This window comes from Parus major, chromosome 2 (assembly GCF_001522545.3).
Source record: "Parus major isolate Abel chromosome 2, Parus_major1.1, whole genome shotgun sequence".
NCBI lineage: Eukaryota > Metazoa > Chordata > Aves > Passeriformes > Paridae > Parus > Parus major.
The window spans coordinates 138,227,577-138,248,045 of NC_031769.1; the positions used below are offsets into that span (position 1 = coordinate 138,227,577).

Consider the following 20,469-nt stretch of genomic DNA (forward strand, 5'->3'; position numbering starts at 1 on the left):
AGAGCAGCCTGTGATGCTATTGTTTCCAAAACTGTGAACCCCTTTGCAGGTCCACACAGGGCTACAGATGTGTAACCATTACCAGTTAGTGGTTGCCTCCTTGTCACTGTTCTTCAGAATTGTTCATTCACTTGAATGTGATCCTGTGACAACAACCCATTCCTTCTGCTTGCACTTGCAAATATCCAAACAGCTGTTTCAAGTTATTTGAAGAGGGTAGAGATGGAAGTTTTACTTTTTGTATCTGGGCTAACAGAAACTGATGATGTACATGGCCTTTGATGAGTGCAAACTCCGCGTCCAATCTGAAGGAAAATAAGAGAGGAGAGCTAAAATTCCTCTCTTTGAAGTCTTGCAGCTGTGAAGAGCTAATCTTATGTGTCTATGAAAGGTTCAGAGAAGGCTGGTCTTATTCTTGCCAGTAGAGAAGATTTCAATACCTTCCAGTCCACTCAACATTTTGTGTATCTGTCTGTACCCAGAGCTCCCTGCAGTTCATCAATGAGCTGCTTCTTCCACTGTCACCTTCCTCGAGGCTTCCCTAGCTCAGAATCTTCCAATCTCTTCCAGTGCTGTCCCACTCTTCCCTTTTCCCCAGCTCTAATGTCTTTCTGCACTCATCCATTTGGTTTATGTCCCAGAGGAACAGAAACCACAGCAGGGACATACCAGATGTTTGGTCCCACGTTTCCTTCTATCTCTTCTTGCCTACTCACATGGTTAGAGTTTGGAGCAGGATCTGCTCCTGTTGGTACCATTTCTGCTGCAATCTCACACCATGGCATTCTGGCTTTGGCTATACCTTAGGCACTTTCATACTAACATAATTATTAATATTATGTTATTAGCCACAAATTAGCCTCTACCATGCTCTTTCTCATTTCAAACTCTTGGAACAGCAAAGGAAGAATCCAACAACAAGTCAGCTCATCCTCAATAGTCAGCCTTCCCTAAACCCACAAAACCAGACAAAAACATCACATGAAAGGTTCTCAAGCTGCCTCATTTAAGCTGTGCAACCCCTTTCCATTCTGCTCCTCTTTGCAACACATCCATTTCTTCCAGTTGCCTTTGCCTTGTTAACACATGCCTGCAGTTTTGGGCAAGCAGATTGAAACCTCTGTTTTGAAATTTTATGTGGGAGAATATTAATGTATTCTTTAACCCTGTGATTCAGGGATCCAAAGAGCATAGCAATAATAAGCAGCTTTTATGTGGAATGAATACATGTGTATGTTTAAACATGAAGTTTTAATGTATTCCCTAACCTGAAGAGCCCTGCAGTAAACTTCCCAGGGTGACAGAAGCCAGAGACAACACCATAAACTATTTATTTTCATAACAATGTACAAGCTTTTCATTCCACAAACAAATAGGTAAGCTTCTATTCCCGTAGTGGGCTCCTCCTCAAAGTGAACCTTTTAGAACCATTTCCATAAACATCACTGGCATTTCCAGCATGAAGTACAAAAAAGCAGCTACAGCCACACTACACATTGGCAGCTACTCTGGCCAATGTCTGCAACTATTTTCAGCACAAGATCAACAAATGAATGTTTGCACAGCAGCATTTGCTCAGCAGAAATGTATAAACCAAAAAAAGCTCCAAAAATAACACGATGTGTTCACGGAGTTTCAGGAATCTTCACTGCAGCTAACAGTCATTAGCAATTAACACCCAGGTGCTTCCTTCCAGCAGGGCTACTGGTGCTGCAGGAACACCTGAAATGCAGGGAATCCAGAAACATCTGAGAAAACCTTTGGCAAGTCCATTTATCTTCAACAGCAGTGTCACTATACTGAGAGCAGAAGCTCCAAACCTCCAGACACACACTTTGGCTCCAGATCCCCTTTTTGTACCCTGACTATTGAACAGGCTCAGTCTCCAAGCCAAAATGCCCTTTCAGCAATGCCACAAAAAATGAAGGATGGGGCAGCTTCTCATACCTGTAGAGAACTTTGCTCTTCTAGCAGATCCTGTTTTGGATACTCCTACCCCCATCTCACCCTGTCCCTTTCAGCTGTGTTTCCTATCTTGCATCCAAAGTCTAACGTGAACACCAAAGACCGGATTTCTATGTACTTTGTGTTTTTTCATTTGATTTTACTGGATTTTCTAGTTAAAGCAGTAATGGTCTATCAGCCTTATTGATCAGTTTCCATTGCACAAAAAGGAGGACACAAAACTGTGTCATCTGCAGAAATCAAATTTATTGTCTCTATTTCTCTGTCCCTTACATGTAGTTGTTTAGAGATTACATTAAAATTAAAATTGAAAATGTTGCTTTCATACTAGTCATTGAATAACCCCTCCTTCCTTTCCTAATCCTTCAAGGGAGGAAAAGAGTCAGTACAAGGATATTGTGTGTGTTGGGATTTTTTCTATCTCTCCATAAGAATGATTAGTGAAAGACTATCTCTCCCTAGATTTACAATTGTAAAATGAGGTCAAAATCTTGTCCTTTGAGGGAAGTGTTGCTTTTGGAAATAATAAGAAACACCTTATTTTAAAACCAGGGATACCAGCTGTTTGTGGTAATTCAACAATTGGTCTTAAGAATTTTACTTATAAATAAAGGAGAACTTTGCAAAAGTACTGCTAAATAAGGTATCTACTAATAAAAAAAATACCTCACTGCTCCCAAATTCCTTGCAATACCATTATAGCCATTAGAATGCAAGCTCTGACAAGGTTAAATCTAATGCTATTCAAAGGCTGTTCCCCGAAGCAGATTCCCTTTTGCTAGTAGAATCATTGTCTTACTGTTTAAACATTCAGGCTTTCCTCTCTATTTCACAGTTCATAAAGCACCTTTATGGTGCTGAGGTGGTTGTGGTTTTTTTTCCCAAACGGAACAGAAGGCAGTTTGTTTTTCCAGCTTTGATTAAATCCCACATCCCACAAGCAGTGAAGCTGTGATACTGCCCCACTGTTTTCAATCGTCTCCTTCTATTCAGATGCCAGCACTGAATGCGCGTCCTGCTCCGAGCCTGCCGAAAGCGCTCCGGGTCTGAGGTTAATGTGTACACAGCACAACTCATTAGCCCTGCGTTACTATCTGAGCCAAAAATCAGCGTGATTGATCCAACAATATGTTTGGGCTTGGGACTGAGAATCAAATCAGGTCTCACCAAAAGCAAAGGTCAGAAACTTGGCACAAATTTCGCTGTGCACGGAGAAAGCTTTTCTTCCAAACTATTCATCAGGGAAGGTACAAATGACAACTAACATGGGCCTCATTAAAAATGAGTAGAGGAAACCCCTTGGAGAGGACAACAAGGTTCCTTCACTATCAAATTTACTTTCAGTCCTTTTCTAAAGCTTTTATTTACATTACAGACACTGAAGATAATGTGGAGCTTAAAGATAGCTGTGGGGCTTGGGGTTTAGGAGACTCGTTAGACTAATTATCATAATGTGCACTATCAATTACTGTCCACTTAAGAAGAGAGGGTAATTCTGCAGGCAGAAATAAATCGTCAGTTCTGAAGAATCTGGAGTAAAGGGAATAAAATTTTTTTTTTTTTAATCAGCAGCAGGTTTTTTTTTAATGTTAAAACTCCATTGTCAAAACATTTCCCATCTTAAAATAACTAAAATAAAACAATCATTAATTTAAAACTGGGAGAGAGAAGAGGAATAATACGTGAAACCTTTTCAATTGTGGATTTGTTTCAAGTACAGTTCTTACAAGGATTTCACTCATACTCAAGAACTTTTGCCACAGTCAAGCCCTGAAATCAGCACTTCAAAACTGTGCTGTTCTACCTATGGTATCAGCATGTTATTTCTTCCTCAGTAATGAAGGGTTTGGAAAATATTATTGATACAACAATTAGACTGTGTGAGAAATACTTCCCTGCAATCTACACAGTTGCTCTGTTGCAATAGAATTGTCTAATTGCATGTTTTTGTAAGAGTTCTCATGGTATTATGGAGTATAATTTTATTTTTACAAGATTCGATAGTAAGATAAAAGGCTGGTATTAATAGCCTTAGGAACTTATTACATTAATCAGAGAACTGGATTTGTAGAGTAGGCACTGACTGAATGTCTTGCCACAGTGAAAATTGTAACACATATAACTTTTCCCGCTTCACTGTTCTTTTAAAACTCTCTTATTCTTCTAAAGGTCAATCCCTCTTTCCAAAAGAGAACACAACTTCTTCTCAAGATATATTTAGAAAATCTGTTTATTTTTCTCTGTTAACAGTTGTTTGGGAAAACAGCTTTCAAGGCATATATTGCTCCTGCTTGTAGCAGCAGTGATACTCTGCTCTTCCACAACAGCCCTCCAACATTAACCAGCTCATCTGTCCTAAAAGCATTTGTGGGTAGAGATAGCACTCCTCTGACTGCAGGCTGAGTGGGGGAGTGTGATTGTGGGACAATAATATGCAAAAAGAGAGGAAAGAATCCAAATGCTTCCCTCTAAATTAGGGTACTTTTACTAAGAATAGCTCTACTTTTGCCAGAAGTTTTCTCTGGGGATCAGCTGAGGGACCTGGGGGGAGAAGAAGGACTGCGGAAGCTTTATCATAGCCAGTTCTGCTGCTTTCTGATCTACTTATTCATGCCATTAATCAAAAAGCTGAAATAGGAGTATTGTTATGCTAGAAAAAACCAAAGAAACAATGACTGAGGTGAGAGGAATTCATACTGGGCAAAGCCTGAAGGTCAACACTCCCCTAACAGGCCCCTCCATTCCCCTGAAGGTGATCTTTAACATCAGGAGACAAAAACAGCAAATGAGAACCAGGTAACGTTGAACAGAAAAAATGCAGCTTGATGGGAACTTAATGCCTGAAAAATCCAGGATTCTCTAAGATAGACAATTCCTTTCCTTTCAAGCTTGTAACATGCAGCCTGTAAGCAGAAAAATGCAGACAAATGAGCAAACAGAGTGCAAGGGCATAGCTCTTGCAAAACAGGGCTTGCCAGCATTGCACAGATGTGTACTCAGGGTGGATCAGCCCTGGGGATCAGCCTAAGTCTGCTTGGGCCAGAGAAGTGAGGTGGATCCAGGGGCTGAGGAGTATCCCCAGCACTGCTCGTGTCACTGTGGTCAATGCACTTTCCTACTGCTCAGACTGCATTTGTCTCGCTCTTTCTTTCAGCTGAGTTTGCCCCAAAGTATTGCCTCAATGGCAGCTTCCTTAACCTGAATAACCACTCCATTGCTTCTCCAAGTGCCCAGGATGAGCTCCACACCTTCCTCACCCATTGTGCTGGTCTGGTTTCTCCCATCCTGCATCCCACAGCTGGGCAAGAACAGGCACTTCCCTTTCCTCTTCCACCCCTGCTGGCTCCTACTTGCATCAGTGAGAGGAGGTAGAAACACACTGGGGCAGAAGCAGATCAGTTGTTTTGGCAATTAAGCACTTCAGATAATTAGGAAGACTTCCCTGTACTCCCCACTAACAGCAGTGCTGGAGTTAAGTAGAGGTCTCTGTTCCCTATGCAACGTGTTTGATACAGGAGGTTCATGCTGCATTTAAATCACATTTGAATACCAAAGAGCATCACTGCCTCCAATTCCTTTACTATCTTTCTTGCAGTATTTTCTGTCAGAGGCTGAAAGAAAAAAGGAAACCTTTCCCCAGCTTTGGAAGGAAGGGGATCAAAGCCTTCCTTCACATCACAGCTGTATTTTTGCTGGGTTTTTTTTTCAAATGAACTGTATTTCAAATATGTTCAAACAGAGGCTTTCAAACCTGTGCAGCCCCAAAAGGAGAGATGACCCAGCACATGCACGAGGGGAGCTGGATCCTTTTGTACAGATCAACTGCAGCTGCCAAGGCAAAGATGGAAAGGCCCAACATCCTGAAAATTTAGCACAATCTAGGAAGAAAATACCTAATCTACCAAAATCTAGAAAGCTCCTTGTACAGAAAAACCCAAGCCAGCCAAAGAGCAGTTCCAGTTTGGATTATCTAGAACAAAGAGTTAAGTATTTGTGCTGTGGCAGACACACTGTGCAAGGCAGGCAGTGCACATCAGGACGTGCTTCAGACCACACTAGGATGTGGTCCCACAGCCACCACCCTGTTCTGTTGGAGGAACCAACAGCAACAGCTCCCACAGCTCAGGAAGGCTCCCAACTCCCCATTTCCTTTCAGCATCCTCTCCCTCCTTTCAAGCCTCAGCCAGCATTTCCCCTCTCAACCCCTAGCCCGGGTTTGCTGACCAGACATCTGCAGAGCCCCTGTCACAGCACAGCCAAGTGGATCCTGCCTGTGGTGGTGTCCCCCTGCCAGTGCAGGCATAGCTGACAGCAGCAGCCACACCTCGAGCTCTGAGCTCTTCCTGATGCAGGGAGGGAGAAGTTAAATAAAACTATAGAGAGGAATGATTATAAAAAGGAAATTTCTCATCATTCCTGGGGTTCATAGGAACAGCAATAGATATGTACTGTATTTTATGGAGAAAGCTAAGTCATCTGCAAGGGCAGTCAGATCAAAGCAGAGGGAGAGGGAGAGTGGGAAGGATGAGATTACCTCTGCTGGGATCTGACCAGAACTAATGCAGCCCTCATGGGAAGGGCCAGGGGATATGCAGGGCCCAGTTCACACTGCAGCTCAACTTCTGCAAGAATAATTTAATACCTGAAGGCTACCACAGGCACAACAGAGCTTACTTGCTATTTAACTGTGCTCTATAATTATCTGATAGAGGGGTTTTCCTTCACTATAACAACCAACTGTATTGCAGAAATACAGACTTTTGATTTCAGGTTCTTCATTGCATTTACCACCATATTCCTACAATTTTTCATTGTTTACCTACACCTATTCTTCTTTCCAGACCCCTTGCAATGAGCACCTCACTTTAATTTTATTATTTGCTTGTCTCTCATTGGCATGAGAAGAAATAGTGTTACAGATAGAACGTGTTACAGATATAGACTGGCAAATCCTTTAAAACACTGCAGTGAATGAAAAGGCTGTTTCCAGCCTGAGTTTTCCTTAGTAGAGCCATTTACTGAAGGCACTGAAAGCAAGGAGAGAACGATGTCACTGCTGGTAAAAATGGCCTGTGGAGGAACTTCACTGAAGCTTGGAGAGGAAATTACTCTTCATGCTATTTCAGGTTTACGTCTTTCCTAAGAACAGGCTGATCGTTATCCCAGATAATGAAGACTGTTAATGTAATTAAGAACTCTGTTCTAGTGTTTTACAAAGCAAACAAATAAGTTCTGTAATTAATAACCTGCAAGGTTAAGTGACACAGAGCAAAACCAGTATTCTTAATTTATAAGAAGTTATAAGTGCTCCAGAGCAAGTCATTAGCTGGTATTTAAAAGTGCAATTTCTAATTTAGGACACAGAGAAAGTTTTCCATTTGAGGAATGTGTAATCTCTAAAAGGTCAGAACAATTTTGAGATTATGACCGGATGCATATTATCAATATGAGAAATTGCATCCTTCTTTAGCCACAAAAAACAGGAGAGAAGGACTGAATTGCCTTGCTCTTCTTCCTGGATATCATAGCTGGGTAGTATTTACAAACTTGTCTGTAAATCCCTTGCAAATAAATTAGGCATTTCAGTAATAGTTTTTTAGCAAACACCCATTTTTCTAGCAGTTTATTTATCTGGTTAAATCATATATTGATTTGTACTGGGTTAACAGTACAACCCAAAGCTTGCTGTAGGCTCACCTAAACATGCACAGGTACTTTCCAGGCACGGAAGAGAGACCTGGGGATTAGTATAACCTGGATTTTATTCCTGAAAATGCTGCTGGTTCAGACGGTGCAGCCTGATGAGGAAGCCACCCCTGAGAAAGTGACACACTGCCTAATGAAGCAGCAGCTTCCCAATCTCCTCCTCCTTGCCACAGGTTCTCACTACTTGTCTTGCACTGGGATTTGCCTCTGTCACAAAACCTGCAGAAAATTAATGGTGTCCCTCCAAAAGTAATGACTTTTCTACCAGAACTGCCACCACTATGATGGAAGAGCTGGGAGTGCTAAGGGGAACAGTGGCAGCTGCAACCACAGCCATGCCACATTTTTTAAAATGCTGCCTAGCAGATGCTGTGCTTCACAGGAAGGTGGATTAAAGTCAGATATAAATAAATAAGATCAGATAGCATCGGACACATCACGTTAAATAATGGCAAAATGTTTTAACTACATGGTGGGCTGGTGGTTTTCTCAGACAAAGAAATCTTAAGCTCACTTTTACAATTTGGAAATTATGTAAATTTTTTTAACTAAAGATCACCATTTGAAAACTCATTTGTCTGTGATGCTAACCTGTGGACATGCTTCCTAAGGGAATGGTAACATTTTCATTTCATACCGGGGAAGAAAAATAACCTCAAATACACTCTCATGTCATTTGCCTAAATCTTGTTTGGACAGCTTGCACGTCTCACAATTTTCCTGTTATCACTAGCTCCTCTGAATTAGAGTGAGAGCAGGGAGATAAATGTAATACTGCAATATACAGCTCGATACTGAAGATCACTCTGCTGTGACATGCCTTGCACTTCAGCACTAACACAATGATATGGTTATCTATGGTTTGAGGAGACTGAACAGCCTGTAATATATTAACACACTTTTCATTTCAGAGATAGTGTCAGGAGCTGAAAAACAACTCTGGTTCACCATGCTGCTCTGGTTATTTCCCCTCAGGTCTTCCCTCTGAAACCCACAGCAGATTTGTGGGAGCAGCAACACCCTCACCCTGCTCAGGCAGAGCAACATGACCAGGAACCAGGTGCTGGGGTTAAGATCTAGCGAAAAAAGTCCGTAGGGTCGCTTTTTCTGCAGCTTCAAAAATTAACATTCTAAAAGACAACTTGCAGCAATTCCTACTTTTAAGTTTCTCAAAGGAGCTTTGAGATAATTTTAAGAAGCCCACTGCCTGTAAGACATTTGACATCCGGAAAGGAGAACAGTCTCTGGCTGCAGAGGCACTTCTTCTTTCTTCCAAGCCTACATGAAAAGTATCACTGGCACAGTGAGGACAGAGAGAGATGCACAGCACAGGGTTTCATTTAGTTTTGGGCTTTTTTCTTAACCGACCCAGCTTGACGCTGGCGCCTGGCTACAGTTCCAGCTGCCCCTGAAGCCAGTCATGCTTGTGTAGCTGACTGCTGAATTGGCAAAAGCTACCTTCACAAAACCCCTTTTGCCAGAACACCTTTTTGTGCTTGCATTAAAGAAAAAATCCAGATAAAGCTTTTGCCAACAATATTTTGGTCTATTGGAGCAGACGTTTCAGAGTGATAAAATAAACCAGCATTTCCTCAGTGTTTTAGCTCTTCATTCAGAGCAGAATTTGCTCCTCATGAAGAAACTCAGTGGTAGATGGGTAAGTGTAAGGAGAAGAGCAGCCATGCCTGTTTCAGCTTCTCTGTAAGTCATGAGATGTGCAGAAGTGTTTAAAAAAGGAGGAGGGGAAAGCTGGAGAAGACATTCTACAAGGATTGAAAGTGTTTCTGGAAGAGCAGAAACAATACACATTTGGAAAAACTCCTCAATTTAGATTAGATTACTAATTTTTTTTCATTTGGTTGCTAAAAATATCTTTATAGAGAACATCATAAAAAGACAAGACCTGGGCAGATTAAAACACAATGTAACTATTCCCTCGTGCTTTGCACAACTGGTAAATGCACAGGTCTTGCTGAAGTGAAAAGACAAATACAGGAAACACAAAGTGATGAGGAGTGCACACACCTCGTTACAAACCAGCACCTGGTATTTCTCTTAGTTACAGAGAAGTTTTAGAACACTGGTCACTATTACAACTCCCTAATCCTTGGTCAGCTTTAGAAACCTTCATAAGGCCAAGGTGAGGGCTGGGCTACTTCCTTAATAATAGAGGGAATATGGCATCTCTAATGGTTGCTTCTGGCTGTTTTTCTCCTTGCCTGTAAGAAGGTCAAAGAGAACATTTTCTTTCTTAAAGTGATGCAGAGCTCTCTATTTACCAGCAGACAGACCCTGACTGCCTCCCAGGAACCTGAAGGTGGGCTTGCAAGATGGAAGTTTCAGGTTGAAGACCACAAGTTTAGTGCTTTCTCGACAGAGAAGTTCAATTAAGGTGGTAGAATCCTGTTAGCATGCAATGGCTTTGTATCTTAGATAACCTACTATTCATTTTAATGTTACCCACCTGAGGGAGGCTCCCCTAATGAATCTATTTTCATAATGTCATGTAGGTTGAAGTTTAGAGCTAAGTTTAGAGCAGTCACATAAAAAATATCAAACCAGGAAATAGTTTAATTGAAGCAGAGAGTAATCACAGCAAATTACAGTGAAATTTCTATGGGATTACATTTTGCATTCCCCAAACAAGCACAGGAATTCAGCTCACAGTCATCTCATTTTGGTGAGAACTCACTTTAAGGATATGCTATCTAAAGAACATAATATGATGCCATAAAATCTGTCTCAAAAGTTACAGTTTAAGACGCTTTTGTGACCCTGTGGGAAGTCCATGCTGGAGCTGGCTCCTGGCAGGACTGGTGGCCCTGTGGAGAGAGGTGTCCACGCTGGAGCAGGCAGGACCTGTGAGGCTGCTGGGGATCCATGCAGGAGCAGTTTGTGAGGAGCTGCTGCCCATGGGAAGGACTCATGTTGGAGAAGTTCCTGGAGGACTGGCTCCTGCAGGAGGGACCCCACCCTGGAGCAGGGCAGCAGTGTGAGGAGCCCTCCCTGAGGAGGAAGGAGCAGCAGAGACAAGGTGTGATGAACTGACCACAACTCCATTCCTGTCCTCTTGGGCCACAGGGAGGGAGAAAAGTAGAGAAAATCACAAGTAAGGGAAGAAGAGAGGGGCAGGGAAAAGGTTTTTTTAAGATTTGGTTTTATTTTCTCATTACCCCACTCTGGTTTGTTTGGTAATAATTTCAATTAAATTTTCCCCAAGTCGAGTCTGTTTAGCCCATGATGATAATTGGTGAATTATGTTTCCCTGACCTTAAATCTCTGTTCTCTGTTCCTTTTCTGTTCTCTCTCCTGTCCAACTGAAGAGGGGGAGCAATACAGCAGCTTTGGTGAGCACCTGGCATCCAGGCAGAGTCAAACAACCACACTGGTATTCACAGTGACTTCCACAAATCACTGCAGAATTTAACCTCTTCCCACTAACAAACCCAGGTATTTCACAAGGAGCATCTCTGGTCAGCACCTCCCTCAGCTGCCTTGAATACCTCCTCTGAAACACTATATAAACATCTGGCATACACAGAGTATATTCAGGTTATCTCTTTCATCCAGGCTTTACAGCCCACAGACCAGTAAGAAAATAAAAAGAATTTCATATCCCATTTTGCCACATGTAGGGATTTTCTCTACTTTTCAACAGGTCTCCAACATGAGAGAAAGGTGGGAACTTTTGACATCACTCTGTTACTACTGCAGGGTTCTGGATGGTTTTTAGTGAAAAAAAACCAAGTTGCCTTTTCAGTAACAATGTCACTGCAAATCTCTCAAGGCTAATTCTTGGCAACAGCCACCATAAATACACTGGAACATGCACAGAGCCACAGCCTGACCCTAACAAAGGCAAAACAAGTTTCACCACTAAATTTAGGAAAACCTCAAAGTGATCTATATTGAGTAACACAAAATAAGATTTCAGCCCATAAGGGGAAAAAGAAAAAACCAAGAAAAAAAAAAAAAGGAGAAAGAGAGAAGCATGGGAATGGGATGTATCTACTTAAGATGATCTGATATACTTACATCTCTATGATCTACTACAGTGATCCTTCAGAGGAAAGCATTTTGTAACAGGAAAAGCCCCTTATGTTCAGCTTTTTATAGGTTTACAGAAGTACAAAAAGGAAAACAAGATTCAACTATACATGGCTGTACAGTTTAATACTGCTAAAATTTACTTACCAGTCCTTTGGTGTTTTAATCCCAAATTATTCCCCCAGACTTTTACACTTTCTACAGCACTAAACCAAAGAGTTTTGCTGTTGCCCCAACTCTGTGAGCTTGGAGGGAGGGACAGGAAAAGATACAAAATCTGTCTGAAAGGCTTTGCAATCTTTGTGTCACTGCAAGTGGTGTGGAGTGACCCATGTTTTACTAAAAATTAATGATGTGCCTTCTTAAAGGACACTAGATTGAAATATAGCATCTGTGCCTGTGGCTTCCATATTTTCATCTACAAAATCCCAAAAGAGATAAAACATACAGTATTTTTTTTAGGGCAGTTACAGTCAGTTTTCCACATCTGTGCTGGATGCACAGGTTGAAAGAGCAGTGTGTACACAGTGGCCATTTTTCCACACACCCCAGCTGAAGGGGCAGAGATGCTCTGAAAGGCTGCCCAGGCAGTAAATGGATGGGAATTATTTCTAGGCACAATTCTAACACTGCTACCATAGCAAAACCACACCTATCAGCTGGTACAGTGCCTAAAATGAATTCTGAGGCTACTGATTTAAAAGCAGATTATCTAATATTGATACGACCCCTGTGCATTCATGGGTTGTTTTTCCACAGGTCAACACATCCCAAAGTACTCTCGAAATGAACACCAGGTTTTCTCTGTGTATAAAACATTTTAAGACTAAAACCTTGAAAGAGAGGCAAGAGTTGCAATTGCAAGCTCAGCCTGACAGGATGCTCAGCTCAAACACAGTGGTACAATTAAAGAACAATTCCCAGCCTTTATGGGAAGCTCCAGATCATGCCCAGCTCCAGAGGCCAGGCACAGCAGAGGGGTGGCCCATGGCCCATGTAAATAGGTACTTCCCAATCTGAGAGCAGGAAGGTGACAACTCATATACATGACAGGAGTTATAACAGCAGGTAATCTCAAGGGCTGGTGTCAGTTTTTGTGACTCTTGTACAATCCTTGAACTTGACATGAGACTTTTTGATCTCCCAGGAAAGTCTTTGTTAATTGGCACGTGGAAGAAAAGACTATGAGGACATTGAAGTTTTCTGCTTGTTTCTTAAAGCACAAACTTTGGCATATTAAGAAAAGTCTTCAAGAAAAGGTAAATCAAACCCCAGAATCTCATTTAGTCTCTCTACTCCCAGACAAGGCTGAAGTCAGGAACAGAGAATAAAAGAGAGAGCTTAGAAATTAAAATAAGAATGTTTTTGTTACCTTTTCTGCAAGCCAGCCTAGATGCCTAATTTCTCGACTTCCAGCAATCCCTGTTTTACCCAGCTGGTCTCTGACCTCTGCAATCACCCTGGGGATGAGCTCATTGACACTGGAGTGGATGGCATTGAACCAGGCCTGGGCTGTAGCTGAATCCTTACTCCTGAGCACCACGGTGTGCTTGGCATCAGGTGAATGAACTTCAATAATTCTAGAAAAATGGGGGGAAAAACATTATGTTCATTCATATACTAATAGGCAACTAAATTTATTACCTCGTTTAGTGAATGCAATGAGTTAAAAAGGATACTAATATTGAGACCTAGCACTAAAAACTTACCTTTTCAATACCTGAATAGAGTAGGATCATCTTAACTGAAGCCAGATCTCTACTGGTATTACAACACCCTTGAGAAGGGGATTTGCCAGTGCTGATACAATCCCACATACAGCATGTCAATAGGAATTTCAAATATAAAGGCAAGAGGAATATTCACTGACATGGACACTGTCCAAAACTGCAAACTGCATGGAAGATGACTGTGGAGAGGGCAGGGATAAGCTGCTGCCTTCCTTAGCTGGTTATCATGGCACAACCAGAGTTTTTCAGTGTGTTTATTTTTTACATGCAGGGATAAATGAAAATCAGCCTCGCCTCAGACAGAGGAATTTTCCTAGGATTGGTCTGTGGCTTCAGTGATACCACTACACATTAACACAGGCCTAGCACAAGTGGCCTTCTCCAGGAGTTACCAGCATCCCCAATGCTCCATTTACATCCTGCTAACAGTGGCAACAAGAAAGTGCTAACAACAATCATACGATTGCTGCTGGCAGCCACCTTTACAGGTTTTCAAACTCCTGTAGAAGGAAATGAGTTTTGCTTCAAAGAAAACATTCTTACTGGACTATCCTGTGGGTTTCCACTGTGGTTTGAAAAGTACAACTGAACACAGATTTCAGGAAAATGAATCCGGTTCATTGTGGTAATGGAACCTGTGCCAACACCTTTGCTAACAACAACAACAACAAAAGTGCTTTGACAGGCAGCTGCAGCTATTTCAGCACTGTTCTCAGTGAAGTTATCAATTATTAGTGGGGCTTTGTGTACTCTTCATAGCTGTGTGGGCCATTTTACTTGAACATCTGTTAAATAACCCACAAAGTAATAGCCTGTTTTATCTTTATGTGGCAATTATAAAACAAAGTCCTGGTCATTGCCCATCACTCAACTCTGTATCACATTTGTGCTTTTTTATTATAAAAGGACAGTGACAGTCCTGAATGTTACCCTCCCAAATTCGACCTGGGATCTGTGCCTAAGCATGTTCTTCTGTCCTGTGTATGGCTGCCCAGCCTCTGGGACACACAATGGCTCCTTTCTGCAGCAGAAAATTAATTAGTTCAGTGGAATTTATTCAGGTTGAAGTTCAAAACAATACTGCAATGCATGTATTTGTTGTGCAATTACAAAATCCAGCAATTTGGAGCTTAACTAACAATTAAGAGGTTTTAATTATTTGGTTAAACCAGAGCAGAATCCAGAACAGAGGTGACTCAATCTGCACAGCTCTCTGGGGCTCAGAGAGGAAGGATCCCTGGTTTCATGTTTGTCCATTTTGAGAAGGGGAGGTTTCCACGTAGACACTGTTCTAAATATAGAAAAGGTCATGATTTTCCATACTCAGCAGCTGAACTGTACAGGGTCTTAAATCACTGGGTAGCTTAAGAAGTGGCTTGATTTTTCAGGAAGCACTGAGCCAACACAGTAATGCATGTTTCCTCAGTAAAGCTGCTGCAGTTCAGCAGTATCTGAAAATTAATCTTCTTATTTAGCCACTCTAGGATGCACCAAATTTTCAGTTTCAGGTACCAAAGCAAAATTCCTTGATACATGGTGGCAGTCTTGTGAACTAGAAAACTATATTTATAGACAGGCACATTCCAAATCACACTCTCATTTTTTTCTGAACTGCTAAGAGACAGCCATCTCCTTCATGGTTAGGATTTAGCCATTTGTGTCCACTGATCATTTTGATCATGCATAGCTACCATACTCCTCGTCTGTCTTTCCATCACAAACACAGCTCTCCCACTGCTGAGTCCCACTGTGATTCTGGAGTTGGAGCATGTTCTTGTAGGCATTCACCACCAAAAACAAACTAGACAGGTTTGGATTTTCAAAATACATTGTCATAATCAGTGAAATGTTGCTTATTATTTACAGAACAGTTTTTGGCAGGAGATCTTGCAACATTTCACAAATGAGGTCAGTGACAGCATCCTCATTTCACCCACAAAAAAGTGGAAAAGTGAAGAACCCAGGGAACAAGGCAGGGAACAGGCCAGGAGCAGCAATCAGGATTTTCAGTCCTCTGCCTCCCATTTTAATATTTCTTTTAAAAACAAAAATTATTTGGACAACACAGCAGTACTGTACTGCATTTGAAAAATGTTAACACGCCATATAGATTGTGTGAAACCATGTTCTTTACAAAGCCTGTGGTTTCTACATGGGGACTTCCACCTACAAACTCACAGCACATCATGCAGTAAACAAAGTGCTGAACACAGACTCTCAAGACTCAGAAGAAAGTGCTGCTTTTTCAGTTGCAAAGGAGCAGCAGCAAACTTGTGTGATTTCTTTATAAGTTAGAATTGTAGCAGGTTTTGACGTAAAAATAAATTATATAGAGCTGAAAGAGCTTCAAATGGCAACTTGTTACCTCTAATTTGTAAATTCTTCCTTCAAACGAGTGGATTAACATACAAACAGGTATTTTAGTATTTGGGCCTTCATCAAAGTGTATTTTTCTTGATGGTGACTAAGTATTTGTACAAGAGTTCTGTCCCCTAAAATAATGAACATTTAGACAGTTTTAACAGTTCTGTTTAAGGGGTTCTTAAACCATGCATATTCTTTCCACTATCAACATATTCAAATGTGATATCAAAGTCTAAATTCTAATATACATCTGCATACACACATACTGAGTAATGCTTGCAAAAATACTCATTGCTCAGTGACTTCTAATAGAGCTAGTTTGAGATTGCTTGTCAGTCACCAAAGTTTGATGGTGATGCACTAACAATTGCAGAAAGACATCCTTGTTCCATGAGCTGAGTAACAAGATGACTGGACAACACCACTACACTTCTCAAAACTTAGTTGAAAACAGGAATACATGCTGCATTGACCGTGCTGAAAATCACTCTTTTTATCCACAGCACTTGTCCACTCCCAAAAATACAGCTGCAAGCATCACTCCTTAGCAAGCTGCTACATAGGCCAACATTTATATATACACCCTAAAGTCTAAGTTTCAACTGTCTGAATTCTGCTACTGGTGATTGCTGTAAGATCAGGACTAGAAAACCTTAGGAAACCAATCTTGCAAATTTCCACCAAAAACCCAGGACTCCTGTCTCCACAGCCAACTGGGATGGAGATACTAAAAGAAACTTTAAATCTTCCCAGAAATCTATGGGCTCTGACTGCAATCAGATGCTGAAAGTGCTGCATCCCTATAAACTCTTTCCTTTTCTGCCTTTCAGCCCACGCTGCTTTGATTCACCAGTCCAATTGGATGGTGCTTTCTGTATAGCAGCTGACTGATGGCATTTCCATACATTCTGAAAAGAAAAAAATACAAGTGACCTTAGTAAACTGCAAGACTAAGGCACTTAAATGCTTCCAGAAGTCTAGCCATTATAGTTTTGATTTGTTCCTTAGCTAAACTGACCACCTCTTACTGACTTCTGTTTATCTGCAGTTCAGTGATAAAGTTCCCTTAATTCCCCACTGAATTGAAATATTTAGGGCAATGCCACAGCTGTGTTTATTCTCACACTCCACCACAGTTATGTAAATACTGCATATGGAGCTGTTTCTGATAAAGCCCATACTAACCCAAAGGAATTATATGTTAGCTCTAGATGACTGCCAAGATGTGCGGCATCTCTCCAGCTTGGCAATGCATATGAATGATATCACATTTTCTCAGAGATCATTTGGCAAACCTTATAATAAAAGAGTAATTTTCTCTCTCCTTCTCAAAGACCCTCAATAAGCTGAGGAGTGTTTCCAGCATCCCCTTGTCCACCCGCAGAACACGGGGGTGACACAAAACCCAGTGCTTCCAAATGCTGTAACCTGGCACGTAAGAGGAAAACTCTCTCCCTTTCTTCATCAGACTTTTTACTTCACAGAGGATCAGAAGAAGTTGAAAGCAAATGTTTGGTAGACCATATTCATTCCACATTTGATAAAGCTTCCTTCTGTAGGAGTGTTCATTATCTAAGAAATACCTTTTATCAAAACTCTTTAAAGTACTTCTGCCACCAGCATTGGCTCAGGACCAAATCGGGGACTGAGCTACACTTCATGACTCTTCCTGGGTCAGATTATGTATTCAGTGACTGATGAAAGTGTGGAGTAAATCCCTTGAAGTTAATGATAAGCTGGAGCCAGAGTTATTCAAGTCCATCACACTACTTTGATTCTGCACTGGCACAGAGAGAAACAAAACAGTCTGTCACTGACTTTGCAGACTTAAAGATGAATCAAAGGCCAAACTGTTCACTCTGTCCCCTCCATCACTGTCTGCACATGAAACCACAGTAAGTAATTTTGTTTTTTTCTGAATGGAAAAACATAGGAGCCTTTCCAGGAAAAGGAGGGATATAGAAGAACACAACCTGATTTATATTTAAATAGTTGTAGGTTTTGTTATAAAATAAATTTTTAAAAACTATTAAAATTCTTTTGAATTCTACATGCAGCATCAGGAGATGAACCAGGAACAGAATACATTAAAATTAAGCAATGGAAACTTTGGGCTTAGTCTTCAAGGAAAATATTCCAGAGAGAGAGACTGATAGGCTTGCAGGTAATTCCCCAGCATATTCTCTGAAGAAGCATCTTCATTTGATGAACCTAAACGGATTTGAAAGCAATTTTACCAAGCAAGCACTACATGGTAATCAAGTGGAATTTTTATCTGTCCCCTCACTGTCACAAGGGTCCTTGCTGTATTAACTGTATTAACTTGCTGTATTTTTGTATTAACAGTTACTTGGTGACTTTGAGCTTACAGTGCTAAAAATGATGTAGATACTTTCCTGGGAGCTGGACTAGACTGATGTCCAACCAGAGGGTGGATACATCACTAATGAGCTGACACAGGTGATTCAATTTGCCATCCACTGGGCTTTAATAAAGGGGTATCAGTGGAGTTGTGCCACGTGCAAGTAAAGAAAGGATTTGGTTCTGCAATGGACTTGCTCTCACCATTGCATGCAGATGCTGACCAGCCTGCAGAGACATCACACACTGCCTACTCCACTCAGAGCAACCACAAAAGTAAGTGATTAGCTTTTAAATGTATATGGATATTAAAGAGCAGGATCTTACACCACAGTGCCCAAAAGACTTAGATTTTAGTTTCTTGATTTTTTCTTTTATATTCTGGTTGTAATTGTAGTGAATATTGGTAATCCAGGAATATAGAGTTCAGCCTTCTTCACAGTGGATTCAGCACAAAACAATGGCAAAAGCGCTGTTTCAAGGAGCAGTTGGGGTCGATTATTTGGGAAAAAAACCCCACAAACAGCATTATTTCATAAGAGATGTCAGGAATTTGTTTTAACTTTAGAAGGTGCTGAAATACTAAGAACAGAAGATGTGATTGGTATATTCAGTACACTGACCACAGCTCCCTGAAACAGCTGTTTTCCCTGAAGCAAAGCCACAGCCAAACTCAAAGCAGCAGCAGCAAAGCAAACCTTCTGCAGCTGGAACTGCATCTGGGCTTGGCAGAGCATATGATTGCAGCTGGTAATGGTGGTAAATGACCCCTTCAAACTGAGAAGAGAGTGGAGGGTCTCATGCTACTGTATAAGTAAGAGATCATGGGTTTGGAGAAGAATTAGATGTCTTCTGAGAAGGAATGCCACTGTTGCTGTTAGGAAGAGCTGTAGTAGGACCCAGGGGAAAGAAGTGCATGTGATCCACAAGCATGAGTGAAAACTGATATGGAAACAGGAAAAATCAGTAGGGCTGCTGGCAGATCAGCTCTCTCTTGTGGATGAATTGTCACAGAAGAAAGTCTTGTTGGAAGAGAGAAATGGCAGGTCCACCTTATCCAGCAGGGTATGTCTCAATGTCTCATTACATTATAGATCTACTTTTTGGCTTCCATGATCAAGAATCCCAGGGATCACTCCTTACTCGCTAAGTGAAGCAAAACCAAAGCCAGACAACCATTATACAAAGCCACAAATTCCTTCTGGATCAGTTACTGGCCTGATCAGTGCTGTGGGGAGAGGCACCACCTCGGAGCCAGTCTCCCAGACACTGCCAGCTTCTCTGGGGACAGTGGGCAGGGGTCACCTCCTGACACTTTCACAACTGGCAGTAGACCCATCTTCCCACTGAACAGACACACAGCCTGATGGAAAAGCTGTATGTAAGTGATCAGAAGAAGTAGCAACTTCAGCAAAACTCTTACTGCAGTAAACCATTTTCATTAGCAGAATCAAGGGAGAAAGCAAGCTAGAAGTGACCAGAGGGTATTAAAATAGCAAAGTATTCACACACAACCTAAGCACCAAGGATCAGCCTCAGCATCTATCAATGCAGAGCTGGGACACATCTGATGGCAGCCCACCAGGGCTCACACTGTGGATGTCATTTGCTGCCATACCCGTGCCTACACGAGGTGCAGGAGGCAGCAGCTTTAAATACACCAGCTGCAAATCCTGCTCCTTAATTAATGGCAGATCAGGCCAGATCAGAGCTGTGAGACTGAAATCCAATTTGCAGGCGGGCTGGTAGGCAAAGGAAAGCTCAGCCCTGAGCACAGGACAACAGCCAAGCAGGAAACAGAGCCTTGAGGTTGTCACTCTCTCCAAGCCATAATGCAAAGACTGTGGGGACTGGGAGCATAGCAGGAAACTGAAACCCCTGCACATCAGCTTTCTTTCTTTGGGAGATCTCAGGGGTCTTCAAACTGCTCTTCAACATTATTTACCAGCAGCCTGGATGTCAGCACTTACATACCTTTACCTACAGATGGACATAAAAACATGATTAACTGTTTGTTCTCCTCCTTCCTGCAGCACTCCCACTGCTCTTTCTTTTCCTTTATTCTGTGACAAATTTCTTGGAGCATTTATCTTTCTCCACCTCTCCAAAGTATTAGGGTTTTTTTCTTTTTTACAAAAGTGTTTGCTAAGTAAAGTCTTCTTCAGTCTTCACTCTCTGGGTTTGTTGCTCTGCCTTGCTGGTTGGCTTCATCTTCAATCACTTTTTCTTAATTTGTGCTCCTCTCTTCCCTACATGCATTTCTCAAGGCAGTTCTTTTTTTTTCTTTTTTTTTCTT

General features: G+C 41.5%; 1 protein-coding gene across 1 annotated transcript in view; it reads right to left on the reverse strand.

Annotated features, from left to right (window-relative positions):
• The window catches only part of SNTB1 (syntrophin beta 1), a 111,645-nt gene that overhangs the window by 27,636 nt on the left and 63,540 nt on the right, over window positions 1–20,469 (reverse strand). The window contains exon 3 of the mRNA XM_015617141.3: window positions 13,091–13,298. Within this exon, the coding sequence (XP_015472627.1) occupies window positions 13,091–13,298 (208 nt within the window). The remainder of the gene's footprint in view (window positions 1–13,090; window positions 13,299–20,469) is intronic.